The sequence below is a fragment of the Myotis myotis genome, unplaced genomic scaffold (genome assembly GCF_014108235.1).
Source record: "Myotis myotis isolate mMyoMyo1 unplaced genomic scaffold, mMyoMyo1.p scaffold_m19_p_18, whole genome shotgun sequence".
Taxonomy (NCBI): domain Eukaryota; kingdom Metazoa; phylum Chordata; class Mammalia; order Chiroptera; family Vespertilionidae; genus Myotis; species Myotis myotis.
The window spans coordinates 8,425,946-8,444,205 of NW_023416322.1; the positions used below are offsets into that span (position 1 = coordinate 8,425,946).

Here is an 18,260-nt window from a genome sequence, read left to right on the forward strand (position 1 = left end):
CCCGACTGCCCGGCATGTGAGGGTAGCAAACCCCTCCCTCCTACCTGGGCTGCCACCCTTTTGTTCTGAGCCTTTCCCCACTCCTCCAAGCACAGACTGATGGAGAAGACAGAGTCCCTACCCTCAGGGTCCAGAGTGGGGTGGAGGTATGGGCAGCAGAGAAAAGTCGAGGGGAACTTGGGGTCCTGGGGCCAACCCTGCCGCCATAACCTGCTCTCTGTCCCAACACATTGCAGATCCCAGGGCTGCACCCACTGACGTTAAAATCCGAGTCCTGAACAGCACAGCCATCAACCTTCAGTGGAACCGCGTCTACTCCGACACGGTCCAGGGCCAGCTCAGAGAGTACCGAGTGAGGAAGCCAGCTCCCAGCCCCGCCTAACCTCCCGCTCCATAACCAGGGCCAGGGGTAGCAGGTGCAGGCCAGGAGGTATTTGGAAGGGGGCCTCGGGGTCGCTGTGGAACCCAGAGTTGATTCAAGAAGATGATGTCTAGGGTTAGCTCATCAAAATTATATTCATATATATACATGGACACACCCCCAGGTGTGTCCTGCAGCGGATATGCTGAGAGAGTGTGCTCAGCAGAAAATCACGTGAAGGGCAGTGGCCTGGGTGGAGGTTGCATCGCACACTGTGCCTGTAAGGCGTGAGTGGATACACGCGCACGCACAGAAGCTCTGTTGAAGCACCACTGAGCTACACCCGGCCTGCTCCTAATGGTCCCCGCTGGGCTGCTTGCCTCTCCCGGTCTGATTGTGCAAAGCCCCAACTAACAGGTGTAACGGCTAAAAGGGTGCACAGGGCTTCCCTGTGATCCAGCACAGGGGTCATCCCGGCTCCTGGCTTCTGGTCTTCCTGCCTGGGAGCAGTCCCTGCTCAGTCTTCTCTCTTGTTTGAAAGGGTGAGCTGAGTTGGGGGAAAGGGAGAGAAACCCCAGGATAAGCCAGGCTCTTCCTAGGAATGGCTCTGTTTAAAAGTGGCCAGGGAAGCGAGGGAGGCTGTAGCCACGGGATATTCCCACAGGTTCTGTGACCTCAGAGGTCACTGGTGGAGCGTTGGCTGGTGGGTAATCGGGGGGCAGAATGGAGGGGCCGGTCTCTTCTTGGGAAATGAATGTGTAAGTGGGGGAAGGCAGGCAAGACGGTGTACACTCCTGAATGAGCTCCTCCCTAACAGTTGGCTTGTACCTTTAACCTACTTGCCTGGAGGTTTTTCTGGCTAAAGGTCCCATTGGGTGCCCTCTTAAGTCTGGACTTCCTCCTTATCTTGCCGATGGAGGCCTAGGTGGCGCTGGTGTGGCAGCCTGACCTGGCGCGTCCTACCCACTGCTAACCAGACCTCGTGTCACACACGCTCTCAGCCTTACCTGTGACACTGCCACCGTCCATAGGCCATCCCGTCCCAGCTCTTACCACCAGGCGGCCTGGCATCTCACTGCCTTGGACACCGATTCTAAAGGTCTTCAGACAATGTTAAAAGCAACATCTGACTTCAAAGCGTTAAAACAACCCTTTCTCATATTCAGACTTGTGGGGGTAGCCCGCTATTTTTCAACTCCTCCTGCAGCCTGTCTTAAACCGTACTAATCCCACTCGGGGGACTCGGCCTCTGAGCCCGGGACAGAGCTTGCCATGCTTGGACCCCTGGCTGGTATTTGTGGTTTTGGCACAGACTCCCTGAGCAACCGGGTCCCCAGCTTCGAAATAAGGCTCACGGTGGAGCAGCGCAGCTGTGAGCCTGGCCAGCTTGCCTCTCCTCCAGAGAGGCGATTGAAACCAAACACCCTGTTTCTTGTTTGACATCAGTTCAGACTCGCTAGTGGCTAGCGCACGGGGACGGTCGGCCACCTCCCCGGCCCTGTGTGCGACCGATGCGTTCGTTTGGGATTTGGAGCCTGTGGCAGCAAAGGGAAGACCGGTCACTACCACCACCACTAACCACTAACCCAGCTCTGCCTGACGCCCCCTCACCGGCCTGCTTCTGTCCTGAAGGCCTACTACTGGAGGGAGAGCAGCTTACTGAAGAGCCTGTGGGTGTCTCAGAAGAGACAGCAAGCCGGCTTCCCTGGTGACCGCCTCCGGGGCGTGGTGTCCCGCCTCTTTCCCTACAGTAACTACAAGCTGGAGATGGTTGTGGTCAATGGGAGAGGCGATGGGCCTCGCAGTGAGACCAAGGAGTTCACCACCCCGGAAGGAGGTAGGTCTGACCTGCAGCTCTTCGGGGTGGGGCAGGTCAAGGTACCAACATTCAGGTGGACATGGAGCAGCTCCACTGTGGCTTGGCACGGACAGCACCAGTTGACCTCTGCATGACCTCAAGGAGCTGATGACCCGTGAGCTGAGCAGCTCCTACCATTCCCACTCAGCACCGTGTCACCTGTCTGGCCTGCCCTGCTGATGTTGTACCTCAAGAGAACACTTGTGTGGTCTGATGACGTGATTCCAGATGGGCATACAGACTGACGCCCAGGGCACTGCCACCTGCGGCTGAAGCGGTCACCCTGACCACCTAGAGGCATCGGTCAGTGGACCAGCAGCCAGGACCTGCAGAGCTCTCGCCACTGCAATCAAGAAGCTTTCGCTGAGGTCGTTGGCCCGCGGGTGCCATGGCCCTGCAGAGGGGCGCCTGCCGACTGTAGGTTCATGGTTGGAGGCAGACCCCTACAAAGACCCCAGTCCATCTCCTGTTCTAGCCAATCTTTTCTCATCAGCTTGGCGCTTTCTTCGCCCGTTTCTGTTTCTCCTCCCTCCCTTCTCAGCTGTTATTTTCCTCTCCTCTTCCTCCTCTCTCGACTCTCCTTCGTTCTTCCCTCTTGCTTTCTTTCTTTTTTTTAATCTATTAATTTTAGAGATAGAGGGAGAGAGAGAAACATTGATTTGCTGTTCCACTTATTTGTGCATTCATTGTTGATTCTTGTATGTGCTCTACTGGGAATCAGCCCACAACCTTGGTGTATTGGGGCGGCGCTCTAACCAACTGAGCTAACCGGCCCGGGCCCCTCTTGCTTTCTTTATTCCTGTCTTTCCCTCCACCTTGTTTGTGTTTGCGTGTGTATGTTTTTTTAATGTGTTTTCAGGGAAAGGGAGAGAGAGAAACATCAGTGATGAAAGAGAATCATTGATCTGCCTCCTGCAGGCCCCGTACAGGGGATCAAGCCTGCCACCCGGGCATGTGCCCTGACCAGGAATCGAACCGTGACCTCCTGGTTCACGGGTCAACGCCCAGCCACTGAGCCGCGCCAGCCCGGCTTGTCTTGGTTTTGATAATCAGCCTCCCCCATCTCTCCTGCCCCTCACCTGTCCCCGTGCTCCATCTGGGCTTTCTTTCCTCTCCCCGCTGCCCCCTGAGCCCAGCACCCTCAGCCCAGACGCGTGGGCCGGCCGCTTGGGCCTGGGGGTGAGAATCCTTGTCTGAGGGCAAGGGGCCGCGGCCTCCGGAGGCAACAGTGACAGTTGTTTCCTGCCTGAGACGTGCTCTGCCCGTCTTGGAGGCATCTTCACAGCATTGGAGCCTAACGTGCTGAACCCACAGCAGTTGCTAAAGGAACCCTCGATTGACTTCTCCCCTTTAAACAGAGTCGGAGCCAGGCTCGTCCTGAACTGGGGGAGCCCAGGATGGGCCGTGGGCTCCGGCTTGGCAGCTGCCTAGCATGGGGGTTGCCCGAGTTCAGCGCCTTCATACTTGTGCTTTGTTTTGTTCTCCTCATCCTGCCCGCCCCGTCCCGCTCTCCCTCACCTCCCCCACTCTCTTCTCCTTCCCCAAGTACCCAGCGCCCCCAGGCGCTTCCGAGTCCGGCAGCCCAACCTGCAGACAATCAACCTGGAGTGGGACCACCCGGAACACCCCAACGGCATCCTGACTGGGTATTCTCTCCGATACCTGCCCTGTACGTTTCGCTCTGCTTGCTCTTAGCTAATCTGGGTGTCAGGAGCCCTATGCTCACCACTTTGCCTGAGGATCCCAGGGGCCCTGGGGTGTAGATAGAGGGCACTGCCAGGGGGACAGCTCCCCCGGGATTAGGGGAGGCAGTTGAGACCCAGCCCTGCTTTCCTAACACAGGCCCCTCTAGTTGCCTGTGTGACAAAGGGAACTTCTGGTCTAATGAGGGGTCCAACCCCAGCTCTCGGGGATCCTATAGTCCCAACACCTACGAGTCTCGGAGAAGGCCCCTCCTCTGACTGACGGGGTAGTCAGTGCCCTCACAGGACTCCACACAGCACTCGGCCACTCAACAAGGTGTCCGTTACGGGAAGGCGGCTGTACGGAGACCGGGCGAGAACTCAGAGTGACCCCGTCAGGCCCTCGCCTCGGGAGTTCAGGGTCACCCTGCAGGGACAGGAGTGTCCTTGCATTTGAAAAACGTGGCCCCCCTGCCTTCTAAAGTAGGCGATGTTGCCGCTCAGTGGGACGCTCTAAGGCAGTGGTTCTCAACCTTCTGGCCCTTTAAACACAGTTCCTCATGTGGTGACCCAACCATAAAATTGTTTTCGTGGCTACTTCATCACTGTAATGTTGCTACTGTTACGAATCGTCATGTCAATATCTGATATGCAGGATGGTCTTAGGCGACCCCTGTGAAAGGGTCGTTCGACCGCCAAAGGGGTCGCGACCCACAGGTTGAGAACCGCTGCGCTAAGGGCTGGGTAGTGTGTTAACGATTTCAACACATTGCAGACGGATCACGAGAATTCTCGTGTTTTTCTGTCCTAAGGCTTGTGGCCAATCATGAGAATTCGTTAAAAGGATATTAGCTTGTAAGAGCATGTAACAGATAACTTCAAAATGCAATGGGTATTTAATTTTAAAGCGTGCCTTTATGTAAAACGTTTTTTGTCCTCGTTCAATAGAAACTTACTAGTATCTGGCCCCTGGGTAAAGCTAGCAATAAAGCTACTGGTCCTCAATGTGTTAATACCCAGCTGTGTGCTGCTCCAGATCCAGCCTGGGGTGACCAGAGTTGCACCTTCGAGGTACCCTGAACAGGCTTTTTACAAAGGAAGCATTAAGTAGAACTCTAGTGCAAGCATGTCAAACTCAAAGGCCAACACGAGCCAAAAAAATGAGGCCTGTGGCCCGCGGGCCACGAGTTTGACATGCTTGCTCCAGTGCAGTGGTTCTCAACCTTGGCTGCACATTAGAATCACCTGGGAATCTTTTTAACATCCTGATTTCTGGAATGAGGCCCAGAAATCAGGATTTTAAAAAGGCTCCCAGGTGATTCTAATGTGCAGCCAAGGTTGAGAACCACTGCTCTAGTGGCTTTGCCCTAGTTCTCTTTGAAAGGAAGAAAGAACCCCGTACGTTTTGTCTTGTTGAAAAGGCTTGGGGATGGTACACGGAGTCTTTCAGAATCAGCCGCACAGCTTTGCAGCGAGCCAGAGGTCACAGGATGAGTGAAAAGTAGCAGCCCAGTGCGCCCTCAAACAGCACAAGGAGCCCCTGCCCTGCAGGCGGCCTTTGCCCAAACCTCCCATCCCCCGAGCCGTCAGGCGCTCACGGGGGGCGGGTTTCACCATATCCCTTACGGCTGAGCTGGGAAGGTTTGCAGCTGCAGGTCATACAACTCATCGCGGTCAGCACCGCTGAAGGTCAATCCCACGTGCCTCTCTCCCCCCAGTTAATGGAACCAAACTAGGAAAGCAGATGGTGGAGAACTTCTCTCCCAACCAGACCAAGTTCACGGTGCAGAGAGCGGACCCCGTGTCACGCTACCGCTTCACCCTGAGTGCCAGGACGCAGGTGGGCTCCGGGGAGGCGGTCACGGAGGAGTCGCCGGCGGCCCCGAATGAAGGTAGGTGCATTGCGGCGGCCTCGGGATGACAGGGCCCGCTAACGCGGCGGCCCAGAGAAACCCTCTGACCTGCCCCCTGGCTGCCCGGCCGCCTGGGATGGAGAGGAAAGGAGGCTGCAGGTCCTTCAAGGGAAGCCGGGAGCCCGTCTGGTGTGCTGGCAGGTAGGTGGGTGCTGGCGATGTATGTGGACAACTCAGGTCCCTTAGACTTGTCATCAGACCCGGGTCCCCACGGTGCCTTGACTTGCTCAGCCACTTAACATGTGCCATCCCTCCTTCTGGGGGGTCGGGGGGGGGGGTATGGAAGAGACGCGAGAATGTGTGTTGGAAGTAAATAGGCTGATGAACCCCACGGAACAGTGAAAGTGCTCACCTGTTTAGGGACAGGAGTGTTATTATACAGTTGAAACGGGGTCTGCTCTGCGTGGGTTCAAGGAGGCCGGGGAGAGAGCTACCTGCCCGGAGCACGAGTCGATGTAGTCCCCCCTTGCAGCCTGAACTGAGTGAGTTGTCAGGCTGCCGCGGGGAAGGGGAGTTGGGAAACAGCCATTTGCCAAACCGGCTTCACAAAGAGCAAATGTGTCCATCTCCTGGGTCCTGGCGTCTTCCAGGAGCCCAGCAATCCCCGCCGGAGCTGCACCTGCCAGAGAGCTCCACTAGAGGGGGCTCCGGGCCCGCCTGCACACGCTGACTGGTCTCAAGGAGCCTCTGTCCGGTTTGTGACTATAGAAGCTTTGATATCAGCAGATCCCGTGTGAAAGGGGGGACCCCACGGCCTCTCCAGAGGTACAGTTGGCCATTCACAAGCCGTTTCTTGAGCACCCACACTGTGAGGTGCTAGACACCGTGCCAGAAGCGGGGGGCTCTAGGCAGTAAGCTCACACCGTCGAGAAGGGCGACATCCAGGAGAATGCCCAGCTGCAGTTTAACACGAGGCGTGCTATGTTCAGATGGGGAAGGTGCCGTGGTTGTGGCTGTGCAGGGGTGGGGCGTTGAGGCTGCGAGGGGAGGCTTCAGAGGAGAGGTGATGTGAGTGGGTCCTTGAGGTTGGCAGCAGGTGATCCTGTCTCCTGCTTTCTCCAGAAGGCTGAGGCTCAGACCGGGCCTCCAGGGAACCCTACCCCACCCAGGAGAGCATCAGCCCCTCACTCCCGGGGCTGCCAGGCCCTGCTGCTTTTGCTGCCTTACCCCGGGCTCCTAATTCAGCTTCATAAGCAGCCCTGCATCCCTTCCCAGGCCCTGCTTCCCTGGCCAGCGGGCCAGCACCGGGGTGGGGGGTGGGTTGAGGTGGGCGGCAGGAGCTGGAGAAGGGCTTACAGTCCTTTCTGTGGCCCTCTCTGGTCTCGTAAACCAGGAGTGAGTCACACAATAAGCTCCCCTCCCCGTTTGGCCTTCCCACCCCATTGGGTGGTTTATTAGGGCCGGGAGGCTTTGGGTCAGTGATACCGTAGGTGCTGTAATCAAAGGCCTGGCCAGACCAGAGGTGATGCCCTTTCTTGATTACTTAGCTCTAAGGAGCTACATGAAGAGAGCCTCTCCTCCCCATCTCCACCCGGGATGGGACCCAGATAAAGACCCATTGTACGTTCCACAGCCCCCGGCGACAGGAGGACAAAGACTTTCTTCTCCAGCCAGGGATTTGCAGCAAAGTCAGGGATTCCTTTTAGGGCTCCGTCCACAGTTGGGTTTCTGATTTCACAAAGCACAGCTGGTGGGAAAGAACTGGGCAGCAGAGAAAAGGGGGCCTCAGGGCTCTGGTCTGTCCCCACTCCCAGGCCTTCCCCGGCTGAGAGAGAGTGGAAGGGTTCAGCCAATAGGCTCCCCGTTCTCCCATCCACCTCAATGGTCTCCCCCCTAAGATCCCAGGGCCATTCTTTTGTCTGGGGACGGTGTCCTCCCACACCACCTGCACCCTCAATTCCTGGCATCGGGGAGAATCACCCAGCCTGCCGCCTCCAGGCCAGCCAGCCAGGGCAGGACATCCTCTTGGTGAAAGACCCAGGGGCATAGCTCTCTAGGCGGCCGGGGCCTGTCACCACCTCTCCGACGATAGCCCTTGAGTAGAGGCAGAATCGGAGTGTATTGGAAAAGCCTCCAAAACCCAGGTGGGAAGTCTCCTGTGGAAACGTACCAGACCCCAGTGGAGTGGAACATGAGCCCCGAACACTAGCTGGCCTCCTCAGGGCAGTGGCCAGCGCCTGGCCACACTGTCCGGTCAGGTTTGAGCAAGAGCCTTCTCTGCCTGTTGCCCTGTGGTTTCACCTGTATTCTGTTTTCTCTTCCCTCTCTTCTCCTTTCTCCCTCTCTCTGGCCATCTTGGGCGCTGTGTTCTGAAGCTACTCCAACCGCAGGTACCGTACCAGCAGCGGAGGTAATGGGCATGGCATGGGATGTCACAGGTGGAGGCCACCCAAGGTGGAGAAGGAGGGAGAGGCTCGGAAAAAGCATGCTCCAGACTCACCCTTTCAGGGTTGGGCAGCCAGACTATCAGGGAGGATGTGTGTAGGGGATGGAGCCAGAGTCAAACGCATTCGCATCCCTCCACTGACTATTTATTGACAAGGGGGATGACTTAGAAGGGGCCCCCCACACACACGGGCTCCACCCCTGTTCTCTGGAGCTGCCGCCTTCTCTGAAGCTGTGATGACTTCCTTGCACCACCTGGGCCCTGGCCTAGGCTTGACATCTCAGCGCCCAGAAAGAGGGTCACAGTCTGTGCCCCGAGAAGGCATGCTGCAACCCGAGTGGGCACAGCCAGCTCCTGTCCTCTGGTCAGGCTGCATGACCGGAAAGGGTGACACTGTGCATGCTGGCCTTGCACGCTGCATGGGGGCCCGGCGCCAGCTCTGCCATCTCCCGTGGGTTCTGGTCCGTGAGAACCAGTGAGCATATCTTTGGACAGAGGCGGGTGCTCCAGGATCTGGAGTGTCTGGGCGCCATGGGCTGACGGTCCCCTCACCCTTCCAAACCCAGCTCCCAGGAGGGGTCAGTGTTAAGAACAGCCTCCACTCTGGTTCTGGGAGGTTGCTGCACACAAGTGAGGTGCTGGGCAGGCAGGTCCCAGCTTAGCAACTGACCTGCTAACCACGTTCCTCCTCTCACGTCCTCAGGTGTGGGCTGGAGGGACATCAGAGGGGGCTTCACCACGGAAGGCCTGTCCTCAGCTGGAGACACTGGGCAGGAGACCCAGGTCCATTCCCTGCCCTCTGAGGCAGAGAACAAGGCTCGCCTGGCAGAGCAGAGGCTGTGGGGCCATGGCTTCCCGGAGCCTCCTCAGGCTCCAGGCAGCGGGGAATCTGAGGGTTGGTTTATGGAGAGGATGCCACCTTGCCCGATTTGGTTTCCTGCCCACCTTCACGCCTTTACCCCCACCCCCATTTTAGGTTGATTCTATTTCTGTTGCACACCCTGCTTCCTTCAGTTTGCCTCTGTTTTGTCAGCCAGATCTGGGGGTGGTGCGCTCCCATCCCCCTCCCCTCCTGCAGTTCTCTGGGGGTTGCTCCGATTTCTTGATTCAGGTTTGCAGAGGAGTCTCCTCTGGGCCTGTTTCGGCGGGTGCGCAGGGCAGCCTGAGCAGGCTGGGTGAGGATGAGACAGGGAGGGCGCCCGGAGCATCGGCTAGAAGCTCATTGGTCAAGCAGCTCCTGGCCCACCTACCCCACTCTGGCACCCGGGACCCAAGGCAGGTGGGCCTGGTGGCAGGGAGTCTGCCTTGCTCACAGGGCAGCCATGCCAGTCTGTGCTGCCCCTGTCCAGAGTGGCAGTTGCGAGGGGGATGGGTGTCATTCCAGACACCCCACTTGGCACTTCTGTCTAGAGAAGGTCCAAGCTCCTGGTATGTATGCAGAGTGGGCACAGGGTCTCTACCGTCAATCAGCGTGTTTCCAGGCTCTAGCTTCGGTGGGACGTGGTCGTAGAGGCCCTGCCCTTTGTAAGGAGCCATGCTGGGATCTCCAGCTGTCCTCAGCTTTCCACACGCGAGAACCTCTGCGTAACCTGCAGGCAGAAGGCAGTGGAGCCCAGTCCACGTTTCTGACGTGGACCTCATTTCCAGCCCACTGTTCCCTTTCCTCTCATCCTCCCCAAACCTGGGTGGTTTTCCCCAAACGGATCTGTTTGAATCGCACCCGGTGAAGGTGATCCCTCTCGTGCTCCCGTGCCTGCTGTCCCTCAGGACTGCTGCCCATCGGGCCTGGCCATCTGTGGTTGGGCCAGGCGGGCCGTGCACCCTGTGGGCATTTTGGGACTGAACCTTCCACCTGGAAATGTCTGGAAACTGCTGCCCTCATCTCTGACTCGGCTGAGATCTGTAATTGTTGGGTAGGCAGCCATGACAGGTCTGGGGTCTTTGCTCAGTTTTCTCCGTCTCCGACGAGGTGTTTATTCCTGAACCTGAGGGAAACCTTCGGCCATGGCTGGGCTGCCTCCAGGTGCATCAGGCCACCCGTCAGGTAGACACTGCCTTCAGGTCGGGGTCCCGGGCTCCCAGTTCTCTATCCCCCTTCTTCCCAGTTGCCAGGCTGGTGGTCTCCACTGAGCACTGACCAGGTGGTTCTCCAGCCCATAGTGCCTGCTGTGGCTGGAGGTGACATCCTAGCAACATGTCGGTCCAGCCTGGGGGCCACTCTGTCCATAGCCCCGCTTCTGGGCTTTATTTCCCTTCTGTCCTCTACCCCACCCCCGCCCCCCGCCCCAGGGACGGCATCACCTGAGCCCCCATTAACCTGAGCACTGGACATGTTCCCCAGGGGAAACCTTCCTTCTTCCTTCTCCTCCCTCCTCCTCCCTTCCCCTGTACACACCCCTAAACTCACTCACCTGCCCCTCCGTCACACCTCTAACCTCACTCACCTGCCCCTCTGTCACACCCCTAACCTCACTCACCTGCCCCTCTGTCACACCCCTAACCTCACTCACCTGACCCTCTGTCACATCCCTAAACTCACTCACCTGCCCCTCTGTTACACCTCCAAACTCACTTACCTGCCCTTCCGTCACACCTCTAAACTCACCTGCCCCTCTGTCACACCTCTAAACTCACCTGCCCCTCTGTCACACCTCTAAACTCACCTGCCCCTCTGTCACACCTCCAAACTCACCTGCCCCTCTGTCACACCTCTAACCTCACTCACCTGCCCCTCCGGCCCTTCCCTCGGAGCCTCTCCTTGCCTCTGTGCTCCCTGACTCCGGCCTGTCTAGCATGGGAACGCAGACACAGCTCGTGAGTGGTCAGAGTGCTTATTTGCCTGTTGTGACCTCAGACAGCTAAGGTTTGAAACCTCCAAGGTGACTCCCGTGATGCCTGGGAAGCAAAGCATTCCTTTCCTCTCACGCCCTCTGGGTCCCCTCCCACTGACACCTGAGATTGTTGCCTCTGAGCCCAGGAAAGGCAACCAAGTAGCCATCATCAGAGAGTCACTTCCTTTCCGTCACTCTTGGCAAAGGGACCATCAGGCGGAGGGCAGGACCACGTGGAAGCATCCTCGGCCCTTTTCATTCCTGTCTGACCTGCAGGCCCAGGGAGAACTCGCTCTAACCGCCTCTCTCAGCATCTCCGCCCCTAAGGCCGCTCACGGGGGCATACAGGGTCGCCTGTGTGAGTGTGAGCGTGCGTACTCGGCACGAGGACCAAGGGGCACGTGAGAGCATGGAGAGCGTGGGGACTGTAACTCCACTGTGTGTGGGCAGGGAGGCCCAGGTCTCTGAGCTACACAGAGTGGGATTTAAGTTAAGAGAGTCGTTGAAGGTGGGTTTTTTAATGACACCTTTTAAATAATTATAGAAAAGGGAGGCCTGTGAACATTGTATTTGCCAGAAACTTTTAGAGAATACAGCCTTAAGGCACCAAGTTAGAGCAGTCCTGGCCAGTGTGGCCCACGCCTCTCGAGGCCCCTCCCATCAGCAGCAGCGGTTGTGTCCATGGCCCATGGGCTTCCGTGGCCGTGGGCGCCGCCAGGACCCGGCCTGGGAGAGAGCTGACCTTTGCCTGCTGGGTCTCGGGCTCTCCCGTGGATGTGTCTGTCTGTCTGCCTGTCTTGGTGGGTGGGGTAGATGAAATCCCTTATGCTGAGCTTTTATAGCACTGAGCCTTCCAGGCCTGGGGCTACCTGGGACTGAATATATCCTTGCATAATGTCTATGAGAGGGAAATTACCCCCCCACCGCACCCCCACACACACACACACCTTCCTGATGTTTGTGGATTGAGTGGGGCTCGAGGGACCTCCCACCGTCAGCCTGGCCTCTGCCCAGGAATCCCGGGAATGTGTGAGAGTCAGCTGCCCAGTGTGGCTTCTGTGGTCAGCGCCCTCGGGGCCCAGCAATGCCTCTGATCCTACAAGCAGGGAAGTGACAAGGGATCCCAGGAACAGTCCCTCCTCTGTGGGGCACTTGTCCTATTGGAGGCCCAGGCATGAAAGGGCTCTTGTTGGTCGGGCTCTCGCTGAGAACGCTCAGGACCTCCATTCTCCCCTGAGAAAAGCACTCTGGCCGTTTTCATTCTGGCTCCCTCCCTGGCCTGGCCCCCTTTACGGGGAGTGGGGGGGATAGTGTGGAGATGTGCGGCAGGACCTCTGTTCTTTGGGAGTTAGAGCTGCCTACGAATGTCTTAACATCCGGCCTCCTGCCCCTGCCCCATTAGCATCCACACCAGCAGCTGGACTGTGATCAGACCACAGAGAGGGAGGCGCGGCTGTGTTTGACCTGCCCCATCCGTCTTCTCAGGCCCTCAGGCCATAGCAGGATGGGATCTAAAGGGCAGTCGGGCAGTCCTGTTAGCTTCCAGGACCCTTCGTAGAGGGAGAGGGCTTTTGGAAATGTGGCCACACATGGACTGAGCCCCGAGGGCTGACCTCCAGGGAAGGTTAGCTTTGGGTGGAAGATGAGAGCACGCGTGCGCACAGATGGAAAGCCCCTGATGGTTTGTGCAAAAAAGAAGACACAGCATGTGTCTTGCTTGCGATTCCATTTGTGTCTGCTGTGGGCTGGGAGGAGGTGCTTCCATCCGAGCCCTTTCCCTTGTTCTAATGCAAAGGGAAAGGACTTGGGGGGCCTGGACCCCAAATGTCCTAGAGAGAAAGGCAGTCACTGCAGTCCAGGGTGGGATGGGGTAGCTGCGGGGGGGACGATCACTGGCGGAGAAGGGAGGAGAGGCCAGGAGGGTCAACAGCGGAGACGGGGAGAGGCCCAGGCAGGCTTCGTGGAGGGGAGTGTATCCTCTGGCATTAGAACTCAGCAGGCGGCGGGGGGTGGGGACGGACATGTAATTTAGGGTGAGTGGTTGGGAATGGCAGGCTTCCCGGTGCTCCTGTAGGGCAAGAACCAGCCGTCTGCCCCCCTCCAAGGCCAGGCTCCGGGTCTGGGTTGACATGGTGCTGCTTGGCCTGTGTATGGGTGGCGCTGGCCTGGGACCCCATGCCGTCGTCCTTGAGGTCTGAGCGACGCGTCCATGTCCCTTCCCGTCCTCTCCCCTGCCCTGGGCTGGATGCATGCTGGATGCTTTGAGCCACACAGACCATGAGAAGAAAATGAAACTCACGCGGGGCTTCATTCTCTTCCTGTCACATGGCTGTGTCCTCTCCCGGGGACCCGCGTGACCCAGTCCGTCCGCACGCGTGGGGAGGCCGCTGATCCCCGCGCTCCATCCCGTCGCGGGGCTGCCTGCCTTGCACGCGGGGGCCGTGTGTCCAGGCGGCTGCAGCCAAACCAACCAGACTCGGCTGTTTTACATTTTCCTCTCAGCTCCTCCCACGTTGCCCCCGACCACGGTGGGTGCCACGGGCGCCGTGAGCAGTACCGATGCTACTGCCACTGCCGCCGCCGCCACCGAAGCCACAACAGTCCCCATCATCCCAACTGTCGCACCTACCACCATCGCCACCACCGTCGCCACAACTACCACCACCACTGCCGCCGTCACCATGGAGAGTCCTCCCACCACCGAGACTAAGACACATGAATCCGGTACTGCCCGTTGTCCACGCTCCCGTTCCTCTGCCCACAGGCTTCCCAGACAGGAGGGGTCTGGGATGTGGTGGCCAGCACCGCCCTTCGCTTCCACTTTGAAAACACACACAACTGGGCTGTCAGCCTGGTAGCCGAGTGGCACGGGGTACCCCTCGCCCTAGCCTCAGACCCTGTCCTTTAACAGAGGGCCATGCTCCTCGGGCAGGACCCCCGGGTCTCAAATGGTAGGGGTCCCTCCAGCCATTTGCCAAGCAGTCAGCTGAGGGCTGAGCGCTCCAGGAGGGAGAGAGTGTGGGGAAGGACAGGGGCCTGACACTGGACAGCTGTCCTGGGAAGGCTCCCTGCCCTGGCCATGTCACAGCCAGCCATGCAGCACGGAGGGCCGAGCCGCGGGCAGTGGCTGGCCATGCCAGGGAGCTGTTCCCAGAGCCCTCTCCTCCCTGGCCCCTCTACCCCCAGGCCACACTTACACTCTCTTCTCCTAAAAAGTCAGAGCGTCCAGGAAACGGTATTGCCCCAAGGTGCTCTGCTCTTCCCACTCACACTCCCAGCGCCTCCACAGGCGCATATGGGGGCGGGGGGGGGGGGGTGGCGGGAAACACAGCCTCTCCAGGGGCCCCGGTAAGAATCGATCCCAGGCTGGCCCGCTGGGCCCGGATTATGTGCTGTTCCCGCATCCCAGAGCCAGGCCGGCGGCTCTGTTCTTCCCACACGAGGGGACCCCTTGGGAATCCGGCAATATTTCTAAGAACTGAGCGTCGACACTCTTCTTACCACGGAGGGGAGGGCCTCTCGCTTGCAGAGCCCTCGGGCGGCTGTAAAGTCATGTGATGCAGCCGGAGGGCGGGCGGGAAGCACCCAGAACCTTCCCAGCAGCCGTTTCCTGGGCAATGCCCTTCCCCCCTGAGGCCTGCCTCCCACCTTGCCCACTTCTCTGGGCCTGAGCTGGAGGCCTGATCCACGTGTGTTTTCTTTAATTACATGGGGCGATGTGAACTGTAAGGGGAGGCAAGTGGCTCGTAGCTGACATGCCCCCCAGACCTTGTAAACGCTGACTCGCTTTAAAGGTGCAGGGCCCAGAATTTAAACAGCATGCACTTTAGGAAATAGTTGGCTGAGGAGACACCTGCTAGGCTGTTAGAAGCTGCCACCAGCATTTGGTGATGGATATTCTTGGGGACCCCCAGTGAGGTGTCTTTTGCATTAAAGTGGGGCTTCCCGTCCCACTTGAAAGCTTTGCGTTCACAGAATCAATACATGAGGATGAGGAAGGGGAGTGGGTCTCATGGTCCAGCAGACCCTTTGCCTCTGCAAAGATGGGCCTTGCTGCCACACGGGACTCCTCCCCGACTTCTAACTGCCAGGGACGCTGCCGAGGGCCTGGCCATGCCCCCGATCTTATCCTTAGAGCCTGGGGACAGCCCTCAAGTGCCCTCACGTCCCTTAATGCAGCAGAAGGGCTCTCATGTCCACGATTTGTAAAATAGATTCTCATCCTTATCATGTCTTTCATCTTAGGACCAAACGCTTACTTTTTCCAGGCTAAGATGGGACTCTGTATCATCTCCTTCAGATGTCAAGGGATTCTTCCTAATTCTCACATTTTAGGCACCAGCAGAACAACCCATGCTTCGCCTCCCTTACCTTCTTGTTTCCTTAGCAATCGATCGCTCTTCTTCTTGGTCTTTCTCTCTGAGCTTTTCAGTTCTTTAGTGTCACCATCTTGTTCTCTCTATATGGCCACACCTTCCTCTAGCTCCGTGGTCGGCAAACTGCAGCTCTCGAGCCACATGCGGCTCTTTGGCCCCTTGAGTGTGGCTCTTCCACAAAATACCACATGTGGGCGCACGTACAGTGCGATTGAAACTTCGTGGCCCATGCGCAGAAGTCGGTTTCCGGCCTGGGCGAGTCTATTTTGAAGAAGTGCTGTTGATATTTGGCTCTGTTGACTAATGAGTTTGCCGACCACTGCTCTAGCTAACACCTCTAAATTGTGTTGGTTTCCCATCCCTTGACCTTCTCCAATAGTGCTCCAATCTAATTGACCTTTAAGGCAGTGAGGTTTGAGGCAATGTTATAACAGTGGCAAAACTGTTAAATCCAATTCTCTGGCTATTTCCAGGGCCCAGAGTTGAGGAGGAGGAAATTCAAGTCCCCTAATCATAATTCATTCCCACTAGCAAGAGCCATGAGATTCCGCGGAGCTGGGATGGGGGTGGCCTAAAGCAGGCAGCACAGAGGAAACATCTGGAAGATAAGTAGAGCCGCCTACCTTCTGCCCTCCCCCCATGGAGCATGCCCAGTGGGGCCATCAGTGAAATCTCTTTCTGGGTCTCTCACCTGACATGAGTCCTATTCACCTGGGGCAGCCGGCAGCTGACAAGCTTGTAGTGGAGAAGGCACTTCTTTGAAGTGAACACCAGACCTTTTATCACTTCCCAGCCCTGCAGACTCAGTCACATGTCACACGGATAATGAATAAATGCATCACCCATGTGCTCTATGCATTTACTTTCGACAAGTGCGCTGGTGACAGGGCCCCCGTGCATGCTAATAAAATACACAGCAGCCATACTTGTAAAGTCTTTGAAATACAAGGCCTCATGCTAGTTGCTCCACTATTAAATCTTTGCTCGGAAATGGGGTAATCGCACTGCTGGGACTCTTGAAAAATGATTATGTTTGACAATGAGCACCCTTCTCCTGTCCACAGGCTATGGTTTCAGACAGCACGATGGCTTTGATAAAGCAGCTCACAGGAACTCGATAATTAATGTCTCTGTGTTGCATGAAGATCGAGCTTCCAGGACTGTGGTGCTGAGAAGCCAACAGAGCAGGCTTCTTCAGGTGTCTGGACCACTGCGGGTTGGGTGTGAAGAAGGAGTTGCCTTTTCTTGGTCCCACCTTGCCCACGAGAGAAGAGGAAGGGTTCAGACTATCTCTACTTGAGACCCCAAGTCCCCTTGGTCAACCTGAGGCCATTTTCCACATAGTCCAGGGATTTGGTGACTAAGAATGACGCCAGGGGGCTCCTCAGACCAGTGTCCCCTGTCTGGTTCCCACTCTCCTCCAGTTTTAGGAGCTCGTAAAGGTTTTCCCATTCTTGGTCCTGTCCTTCCTACAAATCTCATCCTAACTCTTGAGTGACTTTGAAAGATACCCTTTCTCCTTCCTGTAGAGCAGTGGTTCTCAACCTTGGCTGCACATTAGAATCACCCGGGAATCTTTTTAAAATCCTGATTTCTGGGCCTCATCCTCCGGAAATTCTGTTTCTTTGTTACTAATGTTGTGGCCTCACCCCATCACAAAGAAACAGAATTTCCGGAGGATGAGGCCCAGAAATCAGGATTTTAAAAAGATTCCCGGGTGATTCTAATGTGCAGCCAAGGTTGAGAACCACAGCTGGAGAGCGTCGGAGCTGGAGGGAAAGAGGTGGGCACGCTTATCCCCCTCTGTCTGCACTCGAGCCAACGCGCATTTTCCTGGCCCCTTTCTCTGCACCGCTCACATCCACGGCGGTGACCTGAAAAGGGAGTGAGCCGCCCCCTGTGTGGACACAGTTTCCAGCCCTCGTACATACGGGTCCTTCCGACTACACCTGCTCGTACCTGGTTGGCGTCCTCTGGCCTGGCCACCAAGGCTGCAGCTTAGAGCTCTGCCAGGCCCTGTGCACAGCCACTTTGGACTCTGCCCTTTCCTGGCTGCTCATGTCTGTCTGTCTGTCTGTTTGTCTCTCCATCTCCAGCGCTGCCTCCCTCCTCACCACTAACTCCTCTTCTAACCCGCCCTTCAGCCCCCGACGAGCAGTCCATATGGAACGTCACGGTGCACCCCAACAGTAAATGGGCCAACATCACCTGGAAGCACAATTTCGGGCCCGGAACTGACTTTGTGGTTGAGTACATTGACAGTAAGCATTGCTGTGCGGGTGGCGGCGGGTAGCGTAGAGCCGTTAAAGAGGTCCCGGAACTCCCAGGCCCGGAGGCCTTTCAGCCGGGCTTAATTGTGACAGTGAAGTTGATATGTGCTCAGATGGCAGTGAGGTGGGAGGACCAGGCTGAGAAGAAAGAAGGGGCTTCTGCAGTCATCAGTGGGGTGTAGGGTTGCATGTGCCGGGGGGGCTCTGTGTAAGGGGCCTTCCATCCGCCTCCTGCCCAGGATGAGGGTTCTGAAAGGCCTCCCAGACCTCACCTCTGCATGGATCTCCTTAGCTCCGAATCCATGTTTCCTGGTGTCTCCACGAGACGGGTGGGGCTGGTTCAGACTTGGGGTACAGCTGTGCTTTGCTCAGACGGATGCCAGTGGCCATAGTCAGACACAGACCAGGGTCATTAGTCTCAGGGAGCTGGCGGCCTGAGCCGAGGTGTTCCCACTGGGGACCGTGTGCCAATCTGCTAAACTGCAGAGCGATCAGGATGTCTGCCTCCTCTGGGTGAAGGCCCCTGTTTGGGGGGACGGGGGTCAGCCCACCATGTAGGCCTCTATGGCATGTGCTTCAAGCA

General features: G+C 57.3%; 1 protein-coding gene across 17 annotated transcripts in view; it reads left to right on the top strand.

The window, feature by feature from the left end:
• NFASC (neurofascin) overlaps nucleotides 1-18,260 on the top strand; it is a 181,257-nt gene that overhangs the window by 143,487 nt on the left and 19,510 nt on the right. For 5 of the 17 annotated variants that reach the window (XM_036344413.1, XM_036344416.1, XM_036344418.1 and 2 more), the window contains 6 exons: nucleotides 237-352; nucleotides 1,994-2,198; nucleotides 3,766-3,888; nucleotides 5,620-5,793; nucleotides 8,130-8,144; nucleotides 13,534-13,755. In XM_036344413.1, the coding sequence (XP_036200306.1) occupies nucleotides 237-352; nucleotides 1,994-2,198; nucleotides 3,766-3,888; nucleotides 5,620-5,793; nucleotides 8,130-8,144; nucleotides 13,534-13,755 (855 nt within the window). Of the gene's footprint in view, nucleotides 1-236; nucleotides 353-1,993; nucleotides 2,199-3,765; nucleotides 3,889-5,619; nucleotides 5,794-8,129; nucleotides 8,145-13,533; nucleotides 13,756-17,551; nucleotides 17,669-18,260 lie in introns of all 17 variants that reach the window. The other 12 variants (XM_036344419.1, XM_036344421.1, XM_036344422.1 and 9 more) reach the window with 5 other exon arrangements.